Below are 23,573 nucleotides of genomic sequence, written 5' to 3'. Positions count from 1 at the left end.
GGATTGAAAAAACCCAGCATTTTTGAGCACATTCTTAATGCACAAGAAAAAAAGCTCAAATGTTCTGCATGAAAGGCAAGAATAAACCTTACTCGTTCTTGCACATGTTTTTGTTAAGGCTCATAAATCGATTTAATTTATTTAGTCATTATTTAGTGTGTAAATGCGGAAGCGATAATTTGATATAATTTTCAATAAAAAGTATCTGTTTTTATTTTTGTTTGCTACTTTTTTCTGCAACATCTCGCAACAAGAATGAGTCAAGATTAGAATTTCTTTCATTAAAAATACCCATCTCAACTGTCTGCTGGAGACTACACTGCAATATAAATGTCACATTGATAAATGGATTGATGTAATTACACAATCAGGATAAGAACATGTTTGGAGCTGGGAAATAAACAGACTGCCTACCTGAGGTGGATCTGACAGGCCTTGGAGGAGAGTTTGTCAGCAAAGTATTTAAGAAATAACCACGTATAAGGGGAAAGTGAGAGCTCTTGAAATCTACTAAACAAATAGTAAATGACAAAAGCCTTAGCAAATTATAGGGTTACCTTTCCATCTGTCAAAAAAACACAAGAGTCAACATTTTTTTCTCTTTAATTTTTTACCTCCACACCCATCTCAGATCATGCCTTCAAAATCTAATGAATCTCAGACGGGGCATACCAAAGACTGAAAAAAAAAATCTCCAAAACTGGTCTTTGCTGTTTGCCTTGTTCGTGAGGTATGAAAGTTTAACCGAGCCCCTCATTTAGATGGTGCTTTGAGGAATTCAAAAGGATTGAGAGTTTACGCTCTTTCTTTCTCTCTCCATTTTCTGAGGCTGGATGAGTTTTATGCTATTCACCAAGGCGTAAAATATTCACTGTATGGGACTGAGTGCATTCATTTGGGGTGTCAGCCCGTCAAACAAAGAGCTACTCAATAATCTGAGATTTGAAACGCAGTCCTCTAAGAAAATCTTTACATCTCTGCTATAGCACCACTGTTCACTTATTCATCCTCTGCCTGTCCTCCATGGACCCAAAATCGTACTCTCCAACCAGAGAAAAACCACACACAATACACACTGCACACCAGATAGATATAATTGGATTTCAAATTGAATCTCTCCTCGCTGCAATCACCAGATGAAACCCCTGTGGTCAGCTGTGGCAAGAAAAAAAAATTCTATTTGTTTTGTATCAGCTGAAGTTGCCTGTGAGTTACGTCTTTTTGACGAGGTGCAAATTATTCTTTCACACACTTTCCATATCTGTTTGTACAACAGCTTGTACAGATTGGTTTAGATTTAATTTAATCTTGGGTTCAATTTTACCCTTAAGATCAACATTTAATAATTCTAAAATTAAGCATGACTCCAGAGCCAACAAAACTGAAATATTTCTAACATCAGATACTACACTGTAAAAAAAAACATATTTTGTGATTTATGTTTTTGTTTTTTTTCCCATTTATTTTTGCTTTTAAATTGCATTATGCGACCTTGATCTTTCTTCCAACAACTTTTAACCTTGAAAAGTTCAAAAAGTGACTTTTATGATCAATTTCAATAGTTTGAAGTGATATATTTTCAGGCTTGGTGTTATGTTTATTTGTTAATAAACCTTGTAATAATCTGCCAGTACATTTTCTGTTATTTTACAAACTTATTTGTCTATAAAAATAATTTCTTATACATTATATTATTTCAAACAACTAATATGTCAATAAAAGTAACTTTGTTAAACTGTAGAGTTGAATTTTCAACATCAAAGGTCGACAGAAAACACTTGTAAATCACACAATACAGAAAGTGTTTATTAACAGATTTCTTTTTACAGTGTAGGATTCATAAAATACTGAAATCCCTTAAATAAATGGCTTTAAAACAATAAAATATATATATTTTATATCCAACTAAAGACACCTGAAATGAATTCCACAACATAATACAACACAAATCTATTGTTGTTGTAAACCAACATTACAGCATTGTAATTTGGACAAAGACAGCCATAGGGATAAAAGTGTAATTTTAAATTAAAAAAAAGAACCCAACTTTGGGTTTATCCATATTTGACCACAAATTTTCTTCCATAAATCCCAATTTAGCTTTAGAAACTGAGGCAACTAGGAACCAAAACTAGAAATTAAAATTATTTGACTGCTTCTTGAATAAGTGATGTTCAATAAGAAGGATGGTGCACAGTAAATATGTTATTATACAGTAAATTTCACTTTGTTTAACTCAAACATCCCATGGGTGTGGCAAACGTAATTTAAATGTACTCTCGTGAATCACCTTAAACCCCATTTTCAAATGTAAAATCCTGCTTTGTTGAAATGAAACCAAGTAAAAAAAAAATTTTAACTACAAGCAATTCTGCACTTATTTCTTAAGATAAGATGGAGGACTAGAACAACAGAACCTGATATCCATAAGTCAGAGAAAACCGCTGGGCAAGCAAAACTCTTAAAAGCACTACAGTATATTGCATTTCATGCCTCAAAACACAGTGCTTTAATCTGTGTTTGCTTAGAGAAGCTGACTCTAAAACAATAAAGGAAACACCTAGAAGGCTTGATCCAAGTTTCTCCATCCCCAAAATAAGCTTGACAATCTGCTAATCAGGAATTAGTAGTAACAACGAGAAGCTGCAGTTGGTTTTGAAATCTGATGAGGCAAGTGTGGCCAAGCTGAGGTCAAGGGCTACACAAGAGCCATGTTGAGAACTAGTTTACAATAACCAGCTACTTCAGCAATCAAAGGTATTTAATTTCACTTTCTGTACAGTTAACAAGAGCGTTTGATGTTGGCAGCTATGTAACATCTGCTTTTAAGTTCTGCAAAGGGGAATTTTTTTCCCAATAGGCCCGCTATAGTGAAATCCAGATTCTCAGTTGGTACATAATGCATGTGATTTGAATGAGAAAAAAATGTAATGAAATAGCCATGTCTGAATGGCACTCCACGGTAACAGGAGTGTGTCCTGGAAATGAAAAGGCACAACAGTGTAAAACGAGCATGGGGTGACATTCCTGGAGTGATACATGAGACTAAAATGAATCCAGGTTGTGTCTGGAATTAAATAATGTAGTTTTTTTTTTCCCCTTTTTGGCGATAAGTTCCACTGTCACATTGTTGGTTACACTGTAAAGCTGTGTGTGTCCTTTTCTTGTTTCTAATGTATATGGATAATGTATGGAATTAGAAATACAAAATTCTAAAAGAACTGACACATATTATCACAATTGATAACATACAAATTTATAGGCAATAACTTGAGTTCTCAAGATATGTATTGATTTAAAATATATACATATACATACATATACATATACAAAAAGCATCACTTTACAAATAATAAAGAGGAAACTAAAAAAAGAAAGTTGCATCAATAAATGCTAGTTTAGGACAATGACATTTTTTCTTGGTTGGAAACATTGGTTTCACATCAGAAATAATGCACCATTAAACTCTGACACAACCAGGCTCGACAAGAAAGATGAAAATAAAATGTGTGGAGGAAATATTTTTAGAGCCATCTGGCTTGCGTTTTGAGAGCGAGCGTGGAGAAGAAAAAGCTCTCCAATGCCTGGCTTGCAAATGAAGACCAGAAGCCTCAGCAATTGAACTGTCATTGCAGGAGAGGTCGTTTTATTCGTGGGCATCAACAACCCCTGTCTGTTCCCACTTACAGCACCTCCTCTCACCTGAAGATAAAAGCAGTCAGCTCAATTTTCCTAAAACTACAGAATAACAACGGTTACTTGATGATGACTACCAATTGGTCACTTTCAGTTGCCCCTAAATCCCAGGGATGAGAACCTGAAACTAAAATGTGTGGTCATATAATAGGGCAAAAACCAATGTTCTTTTCTGCCTGTACATGTAACCTAATCTTAAATTCACCCTCCCTACACGATTCAACATTTTCCCTTCGCTGGCATTCCTTCGATCCAGGAGTAAAATCAAAAGTGAAAGAAAACTTTTCAATTAGATGGACTTCTCCTGCCTAATACTGCATGGTATCCAAGATGAGGCTTTGAAGTAGGAGAAAGAGGAAAAGTAAGTCTGATGTGACAACAGACTGGACTGCTTTAATGTTTGCCAAGAATAAATAAATAAATAAAAATTAGACTTAACATACCATCCTGCAGGGCGACGCAGTGGCGCAGTAGGTAGTGCTGTCACCTCACAGCAAGAAGGTCGCTGGTTCGAGCCTCGGCTGGGTCTGTGCTCAGGCTGTGCTCTGGTTTCCCCCAAAGTCCAAAGACATGTGGTACAGGTGAATTGGGTAGGCTAAATTGTCCGTAGTGTATGAGTGTGAATGAGTGCGTGTGGATGTTTCCCAGAGATGGGTTGCGGCTGAAAGGGTATCCGCTGATTAAAAACATGCTGGAAAAGTTGGCAGTTCATTCCGCTGTGGCGACCCCGGATTAATAAAGGGATAGAAAATGAATGAATGAATGAATACCATCCTGCACTGAAAGCACTGCACAGACTGAAGTAATAGAGATAGGGGACCTCGAGATGAACCATATTTGAGAGATGCATTATCGAAACACACAGTTCCTTATACTAAAAATAATGTAAGAAAATACTAAATATTCAATTGGAGACGGGAGGTTTTATTATAAGGAAAACCAATTGTTGTCAGGAAAGTTTAGATCAGAGATGCCCAAAGTATGCCCAAAGCCATCCCATCTGAAAAGAAAGGGAGAATGATGGGGAGGTGGTTGGGGCGAATGCTTTTGACAGATATTGTCATTTTAAATAGTTTCTTTGTTTTACTGCTGAGCTACAAAAAATCCAACTGAAATTAAATGATTCAATTAAATGTACATGAATCAGACTTTTAAAATGATAGATAGAGGAAAATGCACAAGTCATCTGCGAGCAAATCAAGATGAAGGCAGGAGCAGCTCCACTAGTGTATTCAGCATTGAACTCCATTATGTTATAAATGGAATTGTTTGTGATTTTACTGTAAAAAGTTAAGTCTAAAAGCTAAATACGATCCTGCGTTAATGATTTAAAACAACATTTTTAGTAAATTTCCCTTGGCAAAGTTATTGTAACATAGTTTGGTAATTTGTATTTGGCCCACAGCCATCAATCAAGTTTGGCTTTTGGCCCTTTATTGTCACTGGGTGTCAAGGGAGCGAAGACAAGAAGTTGGATCCAAATGCAATTTTTAATGAAAAAGATTATTCGTGCAGGCAAAAACAAGTGAAGTCAAAACACAAGAACTCCGGTATCATGAAGGGCATCAAAAAATGCAAAACAAAGCGGTGATAAAAGTACAAAAAAGTAACCAAACAATCATCAAAACATAACAAGAAAAACTATGAACAGGGTATGTAGACAACACTCACTCAAACCATAGAGATACTGACAAACAAAGACTCATACAAACAAAGAGCATTAACTGGTGTGTGTAATGTGTATAAATAGTCCAAACAATTCATAACGACAGCTGTGTGTGATTAATGGGGAATGGTGACCGGTGAGTGCAACGGCATGCTGGGATATGTAGTTCCTGATTGACGTGAGTGTAGTATGTCAACGATCTTCCAGGAACAGATCGCTGGTTATGTGACACTTTATAAGTAAAACTTTGGGCATCACTGGTTAAGATGGTGTTTATTTATTTTTTTTCTCTGTTTGATGCATATAAAATACCAGTACAGCTGCTTTACAGTACCATCTAAGAAAACACTGTTCTATGATCGCCAACTACAGGAAGAGAATGAATTTGAATTTTTATTTAGCCCATCTACTGTTTTAATTATGTAGATGTATATAGCATAATTTCACAAAGCTAAAGTCCAGTCTTTGTGTTTTTACTTCATATTTTGAAATTATACAATCTTACTTTTTTAATGTGACCCTAGAGCACAAAACTATTATTATTGTTGTTATTATTATTATTATTATTATTATTATTATTATTATTATTATTAAGCACATGTATTTTTGTGGGAACAGCAAAAACTTAAATGGTCAAATTTAAATACATTTCAAAGTGGATTTTCTTAATATTTATTTTTTATATATTTTTTTAACCCTCAGATTACAGATTTTCAAATACAGTATTTTATCTTAGACAAATAATGTTCTAATTTGCTTATAAAAATGCAATAAAAATTCCAAATCTACCATAAAAACCTAAGAGCAATGCATCACTATATTATGCGACAGCCTCCTCTTTTCTTTTTTTTTTTTTTTTTTTTAAAAAAGAAAAGAAATCAACAACTACAAAACATCACAGAAGTGTTTATGCAAACAAACACCAAAAGCAGGGCTTTTTGTATGACTTGGCACCAGGGTTTGGTTAACTACCTACAAGCATTTGCAGATGGGACATTTTCCAGGGGGGCCACAAGCTTTGGAGAGAGGGGGGGGCTGGGGTCACGAGGAGTGAACGGCTGCAGAGCTGCAGAAGTTTCAGAACCACACAAGATGTTGCAGATGTTGTCGTCTACACAGATCAGGATGAAGGGTTATAATTACTGAGACACTAATGTAATACTGGACTTATTTGTCCCCACAGTTTACTGGCAAGATGAATGGATTTGGAATGTGTGTGTTCTGAACATCTTTTACTAGTTGCTATGCTCTACGTATTACATTTGTGCATGTCTCCACCATTTAAAAAATCTGTCATAATTTATGCTCATATATATATATATATATAAAAAGACATAAGTACTTTTATTACTAATATTCTTATTAAACCACAGTGTTAAAGAAGATTTATATTTTATTATTATTATTACCAGCTGCTCAAAAAAAAAGTATTTGCTGGAACTGAAAAATGAGTTATTGCATCAAATATATATTTCTTAACTTACCTAATTAACACTGGTATTATGTTGTTAAAAACATAATACCAACATGTCTAAGATTTGGCACTTTTCTGTTATATATGCAAATAATGCTGTAATTTAAAACAATTCAACTTTAAATTTGGATAAATACCCATCGGTTAGCAGAATAAATCAAAAGTGTGTTTTACACAAACCGAGAAACTAAGAACTTACTTTTTTTTAATCTTTTTTTTCCCATAGTATTTTTAATCTACAGTATATGAAAACAACATATGCATATGCAGCAGACTGAAGGAATTCACAAGAGGGCTTTTTGAGAAACACAGAGACACTGAATGAGTCATCCAAAGAACTGCCAGTTAAATCTCAGTGTAACAAGTTACAAATCCCTGACAGCACAGAAACACTGATTAAATTACTTTGGGGTATGTGGAGGTGCTGTCAGCTGAACTGTCCTGTTCGCACAAACTCAACAAAACAGAAAAAAGCAACCCTAAATGTACATTATAAGCTATATTGCATCAATACAGTAAATTGTTGTGCGTCCCATTTAGACATTCTGTAGACTGTTGCAACTACCAGTCTAAACAGTATTTGTGGAGTATTAGTAGACTATTATGTTAGGACTACTACAAAATGTTGACAAAGTGATTAACAAGTTTTGCAATGCTATTTATAGTCAGTTGTCTATAGTCTGTTGATGTTATAGTCTGTTGGAGAGCATCAAAATAAAGTGCTACAGCAGGTATTGACTTCATAGTATTTTTTATACTATGGTAGTATAAATTTGATTTTCTGGTTTCCGTAATTCTTTAAAATGTCTTCTTTTATATTTAACAGAAAAAAAAAGATACATATACACACACGTTAGGAATAACTTTTGAAAAATAAGAAAAGGATGTATGTATTTTTCTCTTTAATCAAACAGTTTACTACAATAACACTCAAATAATAAATAATAATATATGCTATAGGGGAATATATGGGTGTAAATGTCACATTGCCATGGCCAAAAGCTGAAAAATATAATAAAGACACGTTTTATGCAATAATTATTTTATGGTGTTTCTATTCAGTAGATATTAATTGAAAATATATAATAAACAGTGTAATAAACCTTTGAAAATAGGTGGTTAGGAAATATGCCTGTTTCTATTAAAACATTGTATCTAATCAGCAAACAGATTATGTAATTAATCATTTACAGAAAATGTAGCAATTATATGACTTCAAAGTTGACATTAAGGAACAGACAACAGAGAGATTCCTACTTTATTGCATGAAATGCACAGCTTTTATTAACATAGCTTAAACATAACTTTATTATCTTTCTAGTAGGCAAAGATAATTGAAGAATGAAAAGTCTCCCTCACTCTGGTCAATTTATCCATCTGCTTAGATGAAGTTTGTTTTGGATTTGGCTGGGCACTGTTATGGCCACCTCCGTTATCATTTGAGGGGCTTCTCATTAGAATATTTATTACTTTCTTTTCAATTTTTGGATAATTTTGCAGTGTTAATACCTGGCCAGGAAAGAAGCGAGGAGAGACAGTGAGCAATAATTCAGGATCTCGTATGTCTGGGATTCATCTGAATATATCAGGAATATCAGACTTGTTTAATGAGATATCACTCTGCTTCGATCCTGAGTGTCCCCTCCCCTTCACTCTGCCCCTCTCGCAGCACTGCCTTATTATTATTTCATAAAAAAAGCTCTGATCTGTCTTATGAAAAAGCAGAAAAGCTTTGTGAAATTCATTAAAGCAGCCCGAGAAATGTATTAAATGAGAAGGTGAAGCTGGCTGTTGGTTTAACCTTTCTGCTGTGAGGCTTTGAGCCTCCATAATCCCTATGCAAGGCTAACAGAGGCCCAGACACACACACACACACACACACACACACACACACACACACACACACACGGTAAACATAGAGACCAGTCAAATTCCCTTGTCACAGAGAATGCTATAATTCAAAGTTTGGAAAACACTTAATCTATTGTGGACAACACATATTGTTCAGGATGATTACACTGAAAATTTCTGGGTTACTTCAACCCAGATTTGGATCAAATATTTACAGACAAACTTTGAAGAATGAATGAAAAAGCTCAACTTACAACAACCCATACCCTAGATTTTGGCATATTTTACACAAATAAGAGTTGAAATAACCCAGCATTTTAAAGTGCATCACACTGAAACAAGCTTTAAAGATCAAGAATAGGATGGAAATGTATAGGTGTGTAGGATTGGTCAATGTGTTCTACCTTTTCAATTAAGGTTGATTAAACTTACGAGCCCCTCCACCCCCAGTACTGATCATCAGGAGCTGCTCCACATGCATTATGGATGAGGCTGCCCGTATGCACTTGGGCTATCATGTGTGCCCTTGCAAAAGGCTTTTGAGAAACTACAGTAAACTATCACATAGGAGAGTCTGACCTTCCTCTTGGTACTTCTATCTCTGATTGTGCTCGTAACATGAGAGATTTGTTGGATAGTCACGATAATAAGTGATCTATATATAAATAAGCATGGATTGTTGAATTGTGAAAATCATTAATATTTTCCACTTTGATTGACACATGGGGTATTTATTGACACATGGGTTATTTAATACTTATGTATTTAAGGTTTTGAATTTGCAGTAATAGAAAAAGAATTAAGAGCTTACTTAAAAAGCAACTTAATGGATTTAATAGATTTATTAGGTTTGCGTTTTAGATATAAATACCTAGACAAGACAGACAGACAGACAGATAGAAAAATAGATAGATATTCTTCATTTTCTTTATTCAACAATTTGTCAAAATGTGTTATAGTCTATAGAATTGCATTGTGTTGTCCTTTTTCTTTGTATTAGTTTCTATGAAGTACGACAATACCATACAGCAGGGATGCAAATTCATGGTATGGGGACTCACAAATTATGATTTTCAAAACAAAACTTCTGTGGGATATATTTCAACAAAAGGTTATCAAAACAGTCTTCAGCAGTTTACGATACTAAAAATACAGTCAAAAGTTTTGGAACGACATGATTATAAATAAATGACTAAAGTTTTATTTTGGGACGATCAGCCAGTTTAATTGACATTCTTTGGATAAATAAAACAGCCTATAAGCAAAACATCTGTATTTCCTCTTTTTTCTTTGTAACACACTCGCCACAGAACATTTTAGGGACGGCGGTGACCTGAACTGAACGCGCCTCTTGATGGGCCTGAACGCTCCCGTCATTACGCTTTACCTGCTCCATCAGCGCCGTTCACTTACTCACAGCTCTCTGGCGCCTCTCGAAGAGTGAGCCTGTAATAGCAAAAAGATCATCTGAGACAGGGCTCTCGTCCTTTCAAAGCAGGGTCACTGAACTATGCCTCTAATATTATCAGTGAAAACCATCAAATGGTCACGGATTTCCACGCGTTTGGAAGCGACGGTGCAAGCACTGCTGCTCTGCTGCTGGTAAACGATGATGATGCACGAGGACAGCCATTAAGCTCTTCTATAACACATATAGGCTTAATTATATTACAATACTTTACGATGAAGTTAAACCAGATGAGTACTGGCGTGTTTGTCTTGACTGTAGGACCACGTGTCCCTGAGATTTTAGATCAATACAAGGCAAACTTTCTTCAACATTAGGCTATAATGGCAATATAGTAATGTTATAAACGAAATCTAAAATATTAATACATGTTTGTCTTGGGTAGGAGGTGTCTACACAAGGATGCAATGTCATTAGCTTAAAAAAACAATAGAAACCAAGGGGGGGGGGGAGAGGGAGAGAGAGAGAGAGAGAGAGAGAGAGAGTAGTAAAGGGGGTCTTCTAATTATATTGTCTAAAACATTTAATAAAACTGCATGTGTTACCCTTTATCCAGACTTATTCCGCGTGAGGGAGCGATATTTCTACCATCCCTTTCAAGTACGCATCCTTCAATTAGAATGCTGTTCCCGTCGCCTCCCACTACCGTATAATTAGACTTGAGAGATTCAGCTAATTTCTCTCTCTCTCTCTCTCTCTCTCTCTCTCTCTCTCTCTCTCTCTCAGTTCCATTCTGATCGTCTAATTTCACCTCAAAGGCATATTTTCACGGTGTAACTTGCTGGTTAAACAAGGCCATATCCATTTGTTAATTGATGCAATTACGCATTTCTCGTAATGGTCGCGTAGGTCCCGAGATACGCATCAATCAGTTTTCTGTTGACCTGCCAGAGGTTCTCTTCACGTCTGCCGGGACTGGCCCTCTCTCTAATAGAGAGAGATGGAAACATCATCGCAATTAACATCAGGTCGGACCTCTGATCGGCCAGACAGATGCGAGCAAGGGTCCTGTAGATTTCCTCTTCAGTTCATTTGCTCATCAGCGGGACAGTGTCTGAAATGTATAATAAGAGAATCGGGAATATAGGCTACAATTAAAGATAGGCTAATACAGATAAAAAGACGAATAAATATATTAGATGTAATATATTTAGAAAATAGCCTAAATAAAAAAAATATAATTCGGTCTAGAACGGGAATATATTATCTTAACTTTAAAATAATTTATAATAAAAATAATAAATAATAATAATAATAAATCTGAAATTAAAATGCTGTTCTTATATTAATTTGCTAAATATTATTTAGAAAAGCAGAATTTTTTTTGTATTATTATTAAATTGATATATGAATTACATACGTTTTTAAATATTTTTTATATTCATACAACGTCTGTTTAAAATACTTTTGGGGGCTCTAAGCCTAATAATACACTAATGTTAGAAAAGAACAGAAAAGGGGAAAAACAGAGGGGACAGGGGTGTGCAAAACACACCTCAAGAAAAGCGCGAAGCATGACGTGATTGGCAAACACATCATTCTATCCTCGCCGTCCCGGGATTAGAATGACGTCACACTGATACCCGTGCATGGATGAATTCTAAAGAACTATAGAGGCACAAATAATAGCACAACCACAAGTTCATATCTTGCAAGTCTTACGTTATCCTTTAAGCTTTCTACAGCTGTTTAACAACAATATTTTTGCACTTGATGAAGCTTAACTCTAATTTCTCATTTCCTTAAGGGGATTATCTATACATATAAAACTAGGGCTGGCGTAAACATCCTCAGTGCTTCCCAGTTAAGTGCAGTCATCTATTATTGAGCGAAAGGCCGAGTGTGGAAATGTGTGTAAGACGGTGGATTTGAAGTAGATTTGGTTTCAATCGATCAGCAGGAGAAGAATATTGCTTATGGTAACAAAAGAAGCAGCTATGTCCTTCTCTCAGTTTGGATATCCTTACAATGCAACTTCTCAGGTAAGCATGCAAATTATATCTTTTTTTCATGTAGATGGCTATTAAGCGTGTACATCGTTGTGTGTGTTTTGTTTTCTTTTACCACATTCTGTCATACTCCCTGGATCTCAGGAACTAACACTAGGTAGCAGCAGATTGTTCTGTCACTAAGTAAGTCCTAAACTAAAGTTAGACGATATCGTGGGTTTGTCAATATTTATAGTAATGGGTTATTTGAATTATAAATGACCTCACGTGTTGTTGTAAACGTGTAAATTACCTTTATGGTGTAATTGTTTAGAGCGAGAGCGAGACTCCTCCCTTTGCCGGTAGCCTTTGCCGTCTCTATGTGTATAAACTAATTATAGATTTACTGATAACAGATAGATAATTTCGACAACATAACTTAAGACAAATTCAAGTTTTATTTAATGTCGACAGATTGTTAAATTGTCAAAATAAGCCGCGCTCGCCTAACTTTTCCTGTCCTGAGGCAAAACTTAGAAAGTTTACTTTCAGCTTTGACAAAATCACTTTTTGAAAAACTGAACAAGACAAACCCTTCGCCTTTTTATTTTTAAGCATGGCTATTTCAGTAATTTACACAAAGTCTAAATTAAGTCAAATTAAAGCATGTGCTTCTTATCTTTAGGAATGAGAATAATTGCAATCGGTTTCAAAAGAAAGAGAGCTGTTTTACCACAAAGCAGCTCCATCTTACCTTAATTTTTTTTAACTACGGAAACGCCTGCTTTGAAACGCAAATAAAAAAAGACATGTTTATCCACAATTTTCTTCATGCAGTTTTTCGTGTCGGCAACCCCCAGTACGACTTGCTGCGATTCGATATCCAGGTCGGTGACAGAAGGATCGAGCGCATCGCAGACCGCAGCCTCCTTCTGCTGTCCCTCCTATGAGAACCGGCTGCTGGCAAGCACACGGACGGAGCTTAACGCCGCGCTCGGGATGTACGGCTCCCCTTACGCAGCAGCAGCGGCCGCAGCCGGGCAGAACTACGCCAACTACTTTCCGTACAGCGCCGACCCCTCCACCATCTACTCCAGCCTGGTACGTGCAGCACTCTTCACCAGATAAAGCGGGTCCTCCGTTCAATCGATTGTCTCATTCATGTCACGGCTTGTTATTGATTATTTTGGCTTGGTAAGAGGATCAAGCTGTCTAGCACTCTGGTGAAATTACTGAATAATCAGAAGAAATGAAGCATCATTGAATGACGCCTGCTTGCTGTAAACGGGGCCTACTTGGTTTTATGGACAATAAATACACAGAAATGTGAGACGTATCATAAAAATATAGAAAATAATAGGTTTATGGAGTCAAGAGATAAAACTGTTATCACTGTGAATAATAAATGTTTATCAGCAAGCACTGTCTCAGTAATATATGACTGATATATCACATGCTAAAGTGTGTTTTTTTATTGTTTATATTTAGAACCCACAATATGAAATCAAAGAGGGGTCAGGCAGTCTTCATGGCGCTATAACACAACCGGCCACTTACTATCCATATGACCACTCACTCGGACAGTACCAGTATGACAGGTGAGATTTGCTTTCATCCCATCGCTAATACGGCAATTTAAATATACTTAAAATGCAGATAAATAATCCAAATATGCCACTTTTAATTTGATCCAGGTATGGCACAGTTGATTTTAATGGATCAACACGGAGAAAGAACGCCACACGTGAAACAACAAGTACGCTTAAAACATGGCTTTATGAGCACCGGAAAAACCCTTATCCTACAAAAGGTGAAAAGATCATGCTGGCCATAATCACCAAAATGACCCTCACGCAAGTGTCTACCTGGTTTGCCAATGCTAGAAGGAGACTAAAAAAAGAAAACAAGATGACCTGGTCCCCTAAAAACAAAGCAGGCGATGACAGGAAGGAAGACCTCGGTAAGAGTGACCCAGACATTACCAAAGGTACCTCATAACTTTTCTCCGCTGCAGTTAAACAGAGTTTTTTTTTCTAAATGAATTTGGATGCTCACTCAGTACTTCTAATTCCACTTTCACAGACTCCAAAGATAGTAAGGATGAGCAGGACCTGCAGTTCAGTGACCTGGATGACATGGAGGATGAGGACTGTGACAAGCTGGACAGTGACTGTGAAAAATCAGGTCAGGATGACCTCCCGACCTCCTCCCCTCCAAAGAGAGACTGTAACCCTGACATCCCTCTCCACCCCAACTTCCCATCTTTTCCCTGTGGTCTAAAGAGTTTAGGGCCTCTGAACCCTGACTACCTGGATCATCTGGGCTCCAAACCACAGCAGCAACAGCCCTCACCTCAGTCCACCTCCATAAACACTGTGGCACTCTCTCACTTTGAGTCATCGGAGAAGCCTCGGATCTGGTCGTTGGCACGTACGGCCGCAGCAGGGGTTGTACTAGGAACACAGCATGTTGGGGATGTACGGACTGGGCCTGTGGACTGCCAGATGCAGGGAGTCCGGTTACCCACAGTCGGAGCAGTGCAGTGTGGGGAGCTGAAGGGCCTTCAGGACCCTACAAACCTCAGCAATACTGAAAGCCTTTTTCAAGAAGGACTACAGGGGATACACAAGGCATATAGTAGCGGGAGCTACAAGACACTACAACTTCACTCTTCATCGTATCCTGGACTGACAGAATCCTGCCAGTACTCCTCAATGGAAGGTACAGCCTTTTTACGGTTCACTATACAGCTCCAGAAAAGGACTGAGCTACAGCCTTATAATTTTATATAAAGATATTAGCTGTTAGTAATTAAAGATTAAACACAACCAAAAAGTATCTCAATTCATGCTAATCAGTTTACTGACCATTACCTGTGTTGTGATCTTATGTGTATGACAGGCTTCCCCAGTGCAGGAAAGACAGAGACGGAATCCAGTGAGCTCAGTGACACATGCCCAACAATCCAGGATGCTAAGACCACTGCATTCAGACCTGTGATGAAGAGGTGAGGCAGGTGAGCATGAGTGAATACACACTTATTTTAACAAGTGTACTTTTATGGGAATGATCTGATGTAAATTAATTATTTTATCATACCAAGCCAATTAGCACAATTAAAAGTGGGGAAAAAAAGTGGAATTAAAAGTGCAACCTATATCTGAGGAGAAAAAAAAGAACATGCGTGTGGATATGTTTACAATCTACTTTGTTTGGTGACTTTTTTCTGTAAATGAAATCCAGTCATCTAGGATTACATCATATCTGTCACCTCACTACCTGCATTGAAGTAATACCATTACATAAAGTATATCTGGTAACAGTAAACATTTTGTGCTGTGCAGCCTAATTTGATGAATATTATTGGACTGCTTTGGTGAATTCAGAGATACTGCATCACTAAAAAATTCCATTTAGTACCTGTATTTGTGAGTTTATGAGAAATGCATGTAATCTGTGTTCTGTAATTCAGCATCTCAATGATTGCATCACGCATGCATCCAATATTTCCTATCATTTTCATCTTGTCTAAATTTCATATCATCAGCTCATACATTTTCTTTCTCCCTCTGAATCAGGACTATGGAAATGCCAATAAACATGGGGAAGTTTTTATGATCATTATGCACTATGGAATGGACTCAATGAAGAACTTTAAACCCATGGCAGCAGACACTTGAAATACTAGCGCAATGACTATGTGTGCCCTTTCTGGAACTGTGAAAACTGGAGGCAGCCATACTTTTGCACAATATGATTTAATGGTGTCAATAACTTTATGCAATGTTTTGTGTATGTATGAGAATAAATTGTGATTTCTTATGTCTGCATTGGCAATCGTAGGTTTAGTAATTCTATTTATCTATTTATTGTTTTATCATCCATCTGCTTTATTTATCTGTTACCATGCGTCCTCTCAAGGTTTTGTTGTGCGTTACATTTATTTCTCTGTGGTCATGTGCTTAATGTTATGTGATTTACTTTTTCTGGAAGCTGGTGTAAAATTTAGTCAGTCTTTTATCTTTTATTTACTTCTCAAAAATAAATGAGGTGCGATACTGTGCTCCTGCGGAGTGTGCTATGTTTATATCAAAAAAAGTTGTGTATAAATGTCATGTTGTTATTTATAAAATATTTTATAAGAACTTGTTTTCTGATTTTTGTTTGTGCTTATTAATTGATCAGACAGCTCTGTCGTGTTCGCTTTATCCTCTCTTGACTCTCTTATATTCGTAAAGCCGGGACTTTGTTAGAAGGTCATAAATTCAAACGCGGACGTGAATGAACTCAGCAAGGGTGTGAAGAAAGGGCACATCAGTTTCTCATTGTCATTATTTAATCGGAATTGGCATCAAACACTTTGTTACTGTTCAGGCTCAGAGTGAGGCAGGAATTGGTTATGAATGCAGCTTTGTCTCCAGTGCGCGCGAGCAGGTTCATCATCATCCAGTTCTTGTGTTAACAACGAGGTCACGCGGGAGCATCCATACCATGAAACGCGCATCAAGTGTTTTGATGTTGATCAGTCAATTGCTCGAACTGACATCCCTGGGGATCTTTAAGCATCCAATTAAACTTACAAAGCAATGGCTAGGCTGCTTCAAAGCCACGGAGTAAAGTCTTTTTTTCGTTTATTTATAGGTTAAACTGTTTCGGTATAGTGTACACAAATACGTGGTCGTATTTATACGATTTTAACTGAAATAAGAAAAAGAAAATAAGAAAAAGAAATGTACAATTTTACGACTTTATATCAAGATTATTTCCGTTAAATAAGTCTTTTAGTGAGAAAATAAAGCTGTATTTTTTAGAAAAAAACAACATCATACGAACACGAAGAAATATAAAAAACAAATACTGGAGCAATGACCTATTGGTCAGGTTCCTGTAAATTAAGCCGTCCAAAGAGACATTATTTCAGGAAGGATTGAGAGATTAAGGCATGTAATAACAGTATTAGGTCTATTCAAAAGCGTTGTGGTCAATTTGCGGGTGAACTGGAAAAGGGGTCGCGCAAACAGTCATTTTGTATATCTAAATTGCGGTACAGATTGTGTTGACAGTTCTTACGTTTTTTTAAATATAATAAGAACAACAACAACAACAACGTCAAATTAGCAACAATACGGAAAAAATGGCCGTATTAATTCTCAAAGTTAAACTTGTTGCTGTAAAAAAATATTTTAAAATGTATACCAGGGGCCTGACACCATGCATTTTTTTGTTCTATTAAAGGTCAACGGACTATCATTTGGATTATCCCTCAGGATCTCCACTACCAAGCAATCTGTCCAACAGGCGAGATCTATTTCTACAAATCTCCCTTAATATAATCTCTCAAAATCATATTCTGAATACTGTTTTGATTAAAAAAGAAAGAAAAAAACAAGGAGTGGGATTGGCATGATACACTGTACTGTAGGCTACAGAGTAACTTGGAAGCATCAAAACACCGCTGTGTTGCGCTTAATGCATGCAAAAGCCAGCAAAACATTTGACCTGCAACACATTGGTCTATTCATACTGTAAAATACAAGGAAACACAAATGCGGGAAAAATATTATTATTCACACACTGACACAGTAAAATACAAGGAAACACAATAGCGGGGGGGAAATATGAATCACATACTGTGTAATAAACCTGATTGTGAATTGTCAAGCGCCACACAGCTTGTGCTATGGCCGCATGAAGACGTTTGCCGTGTGTTAAATATTTAAAGCAAAGGTAATTAAAATGGGAGCTGTAAAGAAGAGCTGCCAAACATTATTGAAGGTAATGATGCATGTGCAATGGGATTAGTGCGGTAGCGCTATACCTGAGGGAGCCGGCAATAATAGCATGGATTCCTGCCACAAAGCATCAGGCTCATACTGAAACTAATAGATCAATTAAGAGCCTGTCTTACAACAGGTTTACACCATATTAAATCTAGACCAACGAGGGCAGAATAAGCCTAAAATGTGCTTTCGCGTTAAAAAAGGACTTGTGGAAGGCTGTCCTGTATGTCCCACAATGTGTCAGCCTATTTCCTTCAAAGAACGGCACCCCTGATTGTGCGGGTATGGCTGTTGTTCAGACTGTGCATTAGTCTAATGGATGGGTGCATGGGGACACATGCTATGCATTATGCAGAGTGCATTGAATGTAAATGGCATTACAATAATGGTTCACACTGAAATCGCTGAATACTCAAAATATTTGTTTATAATGATTAACATTCTATCTGCAGGATCATATAAAGGGAGACCGACAGATAGATATTTAAATAGACATATGGTCTGCCACATAACTATAGTCATAACATAGTGCTAGTGTGCTGGTTTAATTACGGGCTGTTGTAGCGATAGCGGCCTAATCCAAAACAGATTTCCGCTAATCTCCAATAATAAAGACGCAAGAAATAAACACCACCGCATGATGGATAAACAAAAAAGATGAAGACGAAAGCCATCAAGTGTCATTTTTAACTAGGCACTAAATCTGGTCACTTGAACCGTGAAGATGAAAGTAAGGTAAGGTGTTGCCTATTAGCCTCAGATAAATGTGAAAGCATGTGCCGGAGTTAAGGAATAAACAATAAGGCCTAAAAGTATTCAGTACTATAAATAAATAAATAAATAAATAAATAAATAAATAAATAAATAAATAAATAGGATAATTAATAAATAAATCAATGTAATGTCCTATCGAGATACAATGAATGCGCGCGCTTGTGTTTGTGGAAGAGGCGCGTCCACTGTCATGACCGGAGCCGACACATCTCTGATCCGCAAGAGTGCAGTCAAACCCCCCGCTGACAGCCTTTATTCTCCTCTTCAGCTCTTTACTGTCCCGTCGCCCTCGTGTCGTGTTCACAACAAAACACATCTATCTATGAAACTGTTAACTGTATCAAAAAGACAGCTTTGTTTATAATCATTTGAGCATTGGAGTTTTTCACGCTATGGGCTGAGAACTTAATGTGTCTCAGCTGCGATTAAGAAATATAAAACCTTTAGTAATCCACCATGGTACGCTTCTGATTGGTTTAATGAAACCTTCAGATGACCAAATCTGTATTATTATTATTATAATACATGAGTATATGGCCATCAAGGCCATCTCCGTAAACTACATTTAAGACAAGCGTTCATAGCCCTAAACTTTCAGTCTAGCAAACATAACACATAATTGACACAGTTACTCAGCCGCACAGTTCATTCTCACTTCCATATGTTTAAGGTTGTCAGTGTACATCCCATGACCCGTGGGTGACTCTTGTACGACGCAATCAGTTTTATGGATTATGGAAATGTGGCATAAATGGTTTGGATCTGATAAAGTGGACTGATGAGCCAGTATTAATCTTTACAATGATAATTGATGGAACAGAGTCGATTTAAAAGTGCTTTTAGTTGGGGACATCCACAGCCAAGGTGGGGTCTGGAAAATATATTTTGATGTGAACAAACAAGGGCATGGTTTCTGCAAACTATAAAATAATATTTTTGGTTTGGTGTAGGAGCAAGATTTGTGCAGTTTCTAGCACAGAGCAATTGTTTCACTTCATCAGACCTAAATATAAGACTTAAGAAGGCATGGGTAGGCCCACACAAAATCTGTGTGTGCAGAAACCTGCATATTTCCTCAGATTTTTAGCCCATCATTGAGTCTATTTATTTACTTGTGTAAATGTGTGTACGTTTACATTTATTCAGTTTTGAAATTAATTTTAGTAATAATATTGACTAATATGAACATGTTCATTTGATTTACTTACAATACAGTTTGTACAGTTTTCTGTCTTTAATTAGATATGTTATATGATAGACTCACTTTGTTTACCAAATAAGTGAATCTAGATGGATCTGCATTGTAAACATTAAATAAAAGTTAAAAAGCTTTTTTTTTTCATATATTAAGTTTTTTAGATACGATACGCCCAAAATAATTCAGCATAAATCTGCAGATTTTTTACAAAATTCTCAGCAGAAATAGCAAAAAATGTCAGCAGATGTCTGGTCCTATAAGCATAGGTGTTTATTTTGTTTTGCCTGTATATGGTTTTTGACTCTCAGTAGCCATTGACTTCCATTATATAAAAGCACTAAGAACTATAGCTCCAGCTCAAAATCGTCTTTACCGCTCTAATATAAACGTCAAATATATCTTGGGTGGCCTGAGCGTCAGTAAATAAACAGAATATTTTCACTTTGGGGTTAAATGCAGAGTCTCTTTAATCTTCTGTCTCTCTTTGTCATGATCAGTAGAACACTAGACACTAGTAGAATGTACATCAGTATATTTTTCCCAATTTTATTTGACTTTTCTTCTCTATCAAACTTACACTACATTATTAATAAATGCCTTGTCAGAGTGTAAAATAATAATTAAGTGTACATCAACAGACATGTATTACATGACAGACAGGAGTTAATTAAAAAGAAATATAAACAATGTTTCAACTGCAGTCAGATATTTATGAAGGTGCTTGTGAAAATCAAGTTCTGAAAGTCAAAGAAAATAATTTCCCTTATTTTAGTAGATCCCTTTAGTACTGAACTTAGAAAAATCAGAAAATGAAACTTTTACAGCCTTTAATAGATATGTGACATGACATAATCTTGCAGCATCGTCATTAATTCATTGGCTATGTATACAATTTGTGGGACATTAGTCTTGTCTTACAGCATTGATCCACATTTAGGAAAAATACTTGTGTGCGAGAAAATAAAAGAAGCTTGATACTTTACATATTGAACAACTACATCCAAACTAATGCCTTGACATATACAATTTATATATTTAGAAATCTGTTGTCTGTCTCATCCCAGTATTTAAAGAATCACTGATATATCATATCCTCTTCTGAACGAGAAATAATTGACAGCGCCACAATTATTTATGTCAAAGGTCAGCGGAAGTTTAACAATTGAAAATTAGGTTATGAAGGGGTTTTCAATCGTCCCGCAGACTGTTTGCTCACAGGGCATATGATTGTGATGTTACACTAGCTAACTGGTTCTGACAGAACAGCAATGGTCAATTCATACTAATAAGGCCTAGGATAACAACAACAGCAACAATAACAACATCTCCTACAACAATTTGCTTGAATCCAGACAAAAGAGGTAAAGGGTAGGTGCCATCTGATGTGTCCCACACAGTGCCATAGAGGGCATATGAGAGTGGATCTCAGTAATGACGGCTCAGGGTTCAAATGTTGATGAGAGGGACAATGAACACACTTCATTACATTTTGTCTAAAGGGCGCAGTGAAATGTGTGCAGGGCTTTGTTTCTGTGCATGTCTCTCCTCATGGAATTCCTGGTCGCCGATGTTGCTACAAGGTCCCTGCTAATGAGTTTTGTCAAAGATAATTACGGGCTCCTCTCGGTGGCCGAAGAGCTCGATGAAAAGCTAGCTTTGTGTGCCTTGTGTGTGGACAGTGCATTTTCATCCCCTTGCACTCTGAGTGACCCGAATGACCTGACCCTCTCCTGGCTGAGGCCTGCTGTCCTGCAACGATGGAGTCGTGCCTAATGTAGAGAGCTCAGCTAACTCAATCTTACACTAAACATACCAGGAAGAACTAAAATCGAGTTTTAACTGTGATGCCACATTAGAACCTTTAGTGAAAAGTGCCATAAAGAACTTAAAAGAAGTTTTTTTGTGGAATAAGGTTTCGTGGATGCTTAAGGTTCTTCAAGAAACAATCAATGTCATTAAACATTGATTTTTAAGAGTGCAGACCTAATTTTGGATGAGACAACTAGGCATGGGCCGGTATGAGATTCTGACTGTATGATAAAAATATCACGGTTTCACGGTATTGTGATTACTGCTCTAAAATATGTTATTTTTAAACATCTGGGTAAAAAACAAAAACGTTTTTCCCTTTAGAACACAATATATTCTATTTTGAGAAACATTTAAAATATTTTTGGACAGTAAACATGTCAGGCTAAATTAATTATTGCTGTCTTCATTTGATTCAAAAACAGATTTTTTTACAATATAAAATGTCCTCTTTGGATATCTTTTCTGCGGGAGATACTGTTGTCCTAAAAAAAACAAACAAAAAAACCTAAATAAAAAAATAAAAAATCTTACACAGACCTTAGGAACTTTATTGCAGATAATTTTGACGATTTTAAAACCTTGATTTTTCCAAACCGCGAATACCTTGAAAACGGTTATCGTCCCATGCCTAGAGACAACACAACCGATGATCAAAGACGGAGTCTAAACATTCAGTTTATTTTTAGCTTAAGCACATAATATACAGTACAATAGAAACTAGGTTTTAACAATGCCTATCCGCCATGGTTAAGAGGATGGTCACTCACTGTAGACCTAAATAAAGAGTCTAAGAAATTATCTTTGTCCATTACAAAAGCTACAGTATTGTAGGCCCCAGTTTAGACTCTGTTTGGCTCATATTGCTATTGTCCTACATCCAGGCTAAAAGGATCTGAAATGCAAGTTCATATAAAGCTATTATAAAGTTATATATAGCCAGGCTGTTTCAATTTTGAAATATGTTTTATGCTCACAAAGGCAAAATAGTGATACTGTGAAATATTATAACAAATCCAAAAAAACAACTTCTAGGAGCATTCATTCACTAATTTTCCCTCGGCCTAGTCCCTTTATTTATCAGGGGTCACCACAGTGAAATGAACCGCCAACTTATCCAGCATATGTTTTACGCAGCGGATGCCCTTCCAGCAGCAACCCATCACTGGGAAACACCCATGCACACCCATTTACACACACACACACACACACACACACACACACACACACACACACACACACACACACACACAGTATGGACAATTTAGCTTATTCAATTCACCTGTAGCGCATGTCTTTGGACTGCGGAGGAAACCCACGCGAACATGGGGAGAACATACAAACTCCACAAAGAAATGGCAACTGGCCCAGTCGGGAGTCAAACCAGCGACTTTCTTGCTGTGAGGCAACAGTTCTTACCACTGAGCCACAGTGTCGCCCTTAGGAGCATATTTTTAAAAATGTAATTTATTTCTGTGATGGCATACCTCAAGTCTTCAATAAATCACTCAAATATATCGATTTGCTGCATATTACAAATGTATTATCATTATTATTAATGCTAAAAGCAAGGAATGACCTACATTTTTTTTGTGCATCTTAGCTGAATACCTTAAAGTAGTATACATGTACGATTACTATACTATTATTATTTAAAATGTCACCTACACTGCTGAATTGTTTGGGTCAAAGATGAAAAGGGTGTTTCAATCAATCAATCAATCCATAAAATCAAATTAAAATAAATGTATAATACCTTTTTATGTATATCAAATGTGTCCCATTAAATGTCTGAGCAAATATATAATGACCATCATAAAAACCACTGTACTGCAAGAGCCACTAAAATGTCATTCGCAACAATAGTTTGTATTAAAAGATTTAAAGATCACAGTGCAGCTCCAAATCATTAATTCATTAAAAATGTAA

At 36.5% G+C, this 23,573-nt stretch overlaps 1 protein-coding gene and 1 long non-coding RNA gene across 2 annotated transcripts in view; one reads left to right on the top strand and one right to left on the bottom strand.

Moving 5' to 3' along the window:
• Positions 1–11,831: 11,831 nt before the first annotated feature.
• On the top strand, positions 11,832–15,911 carry irx6a (iroquois homeobox 6a). The gene is made up of 7 exons (XM_056461777.1): positions 11,832–12,137; positions 12,921–13,184; positions 13,572–13,681; positions 13,778–14,070; positions 14,166–14,804; positions 14,985–15,099; positions 15,662–15,911. Exons 1-6 carry the CDS (start codon positions 12,072–12,074, stop codon positions 15,092–15,094), a joined length of 1,482 nt encoding a protein of 493 aa, XP_056317752.1. The 5' UTR covers positions 11,832–12,071; the 3' UTR covers positions 15,095–15,099; positions 15,662–15,911.
• LOC130232091 (uncharacterized) overlaps positions 14,968–23,573 on the bottom strand; it is an 83,625-nt gene continuing 75,019 nt past the window's right edge. Inside the window, exon 3 of the long non-coding RNA XR_008838087.1 lies at positions 14,968–15,077. This is a non-coding gene — a long non-coding RNA (uncharacterized LOC130232091). The remainder of the gene's footprint in view (positions 15,078–23,573) is intronic.

Source organism: Danio aesculapii, chromosome 7 (assembly GCF_903798145.1).
Source record: "Danio aesculapii chromosome 7, fDanAes4.1, whole genome shotgun sequence".
Lineage (NCBI taxonomy): Eukaryota > Metazoa > Chordata > Actinopteri > Cypriniformes > Danionidae > Danio > Danio aesculapii.
The sequence above is the reverse complement of the archived record's forward strand: the minus strand, read 5'-3'. Positions and strand labels throughout refer to the sequence as shown.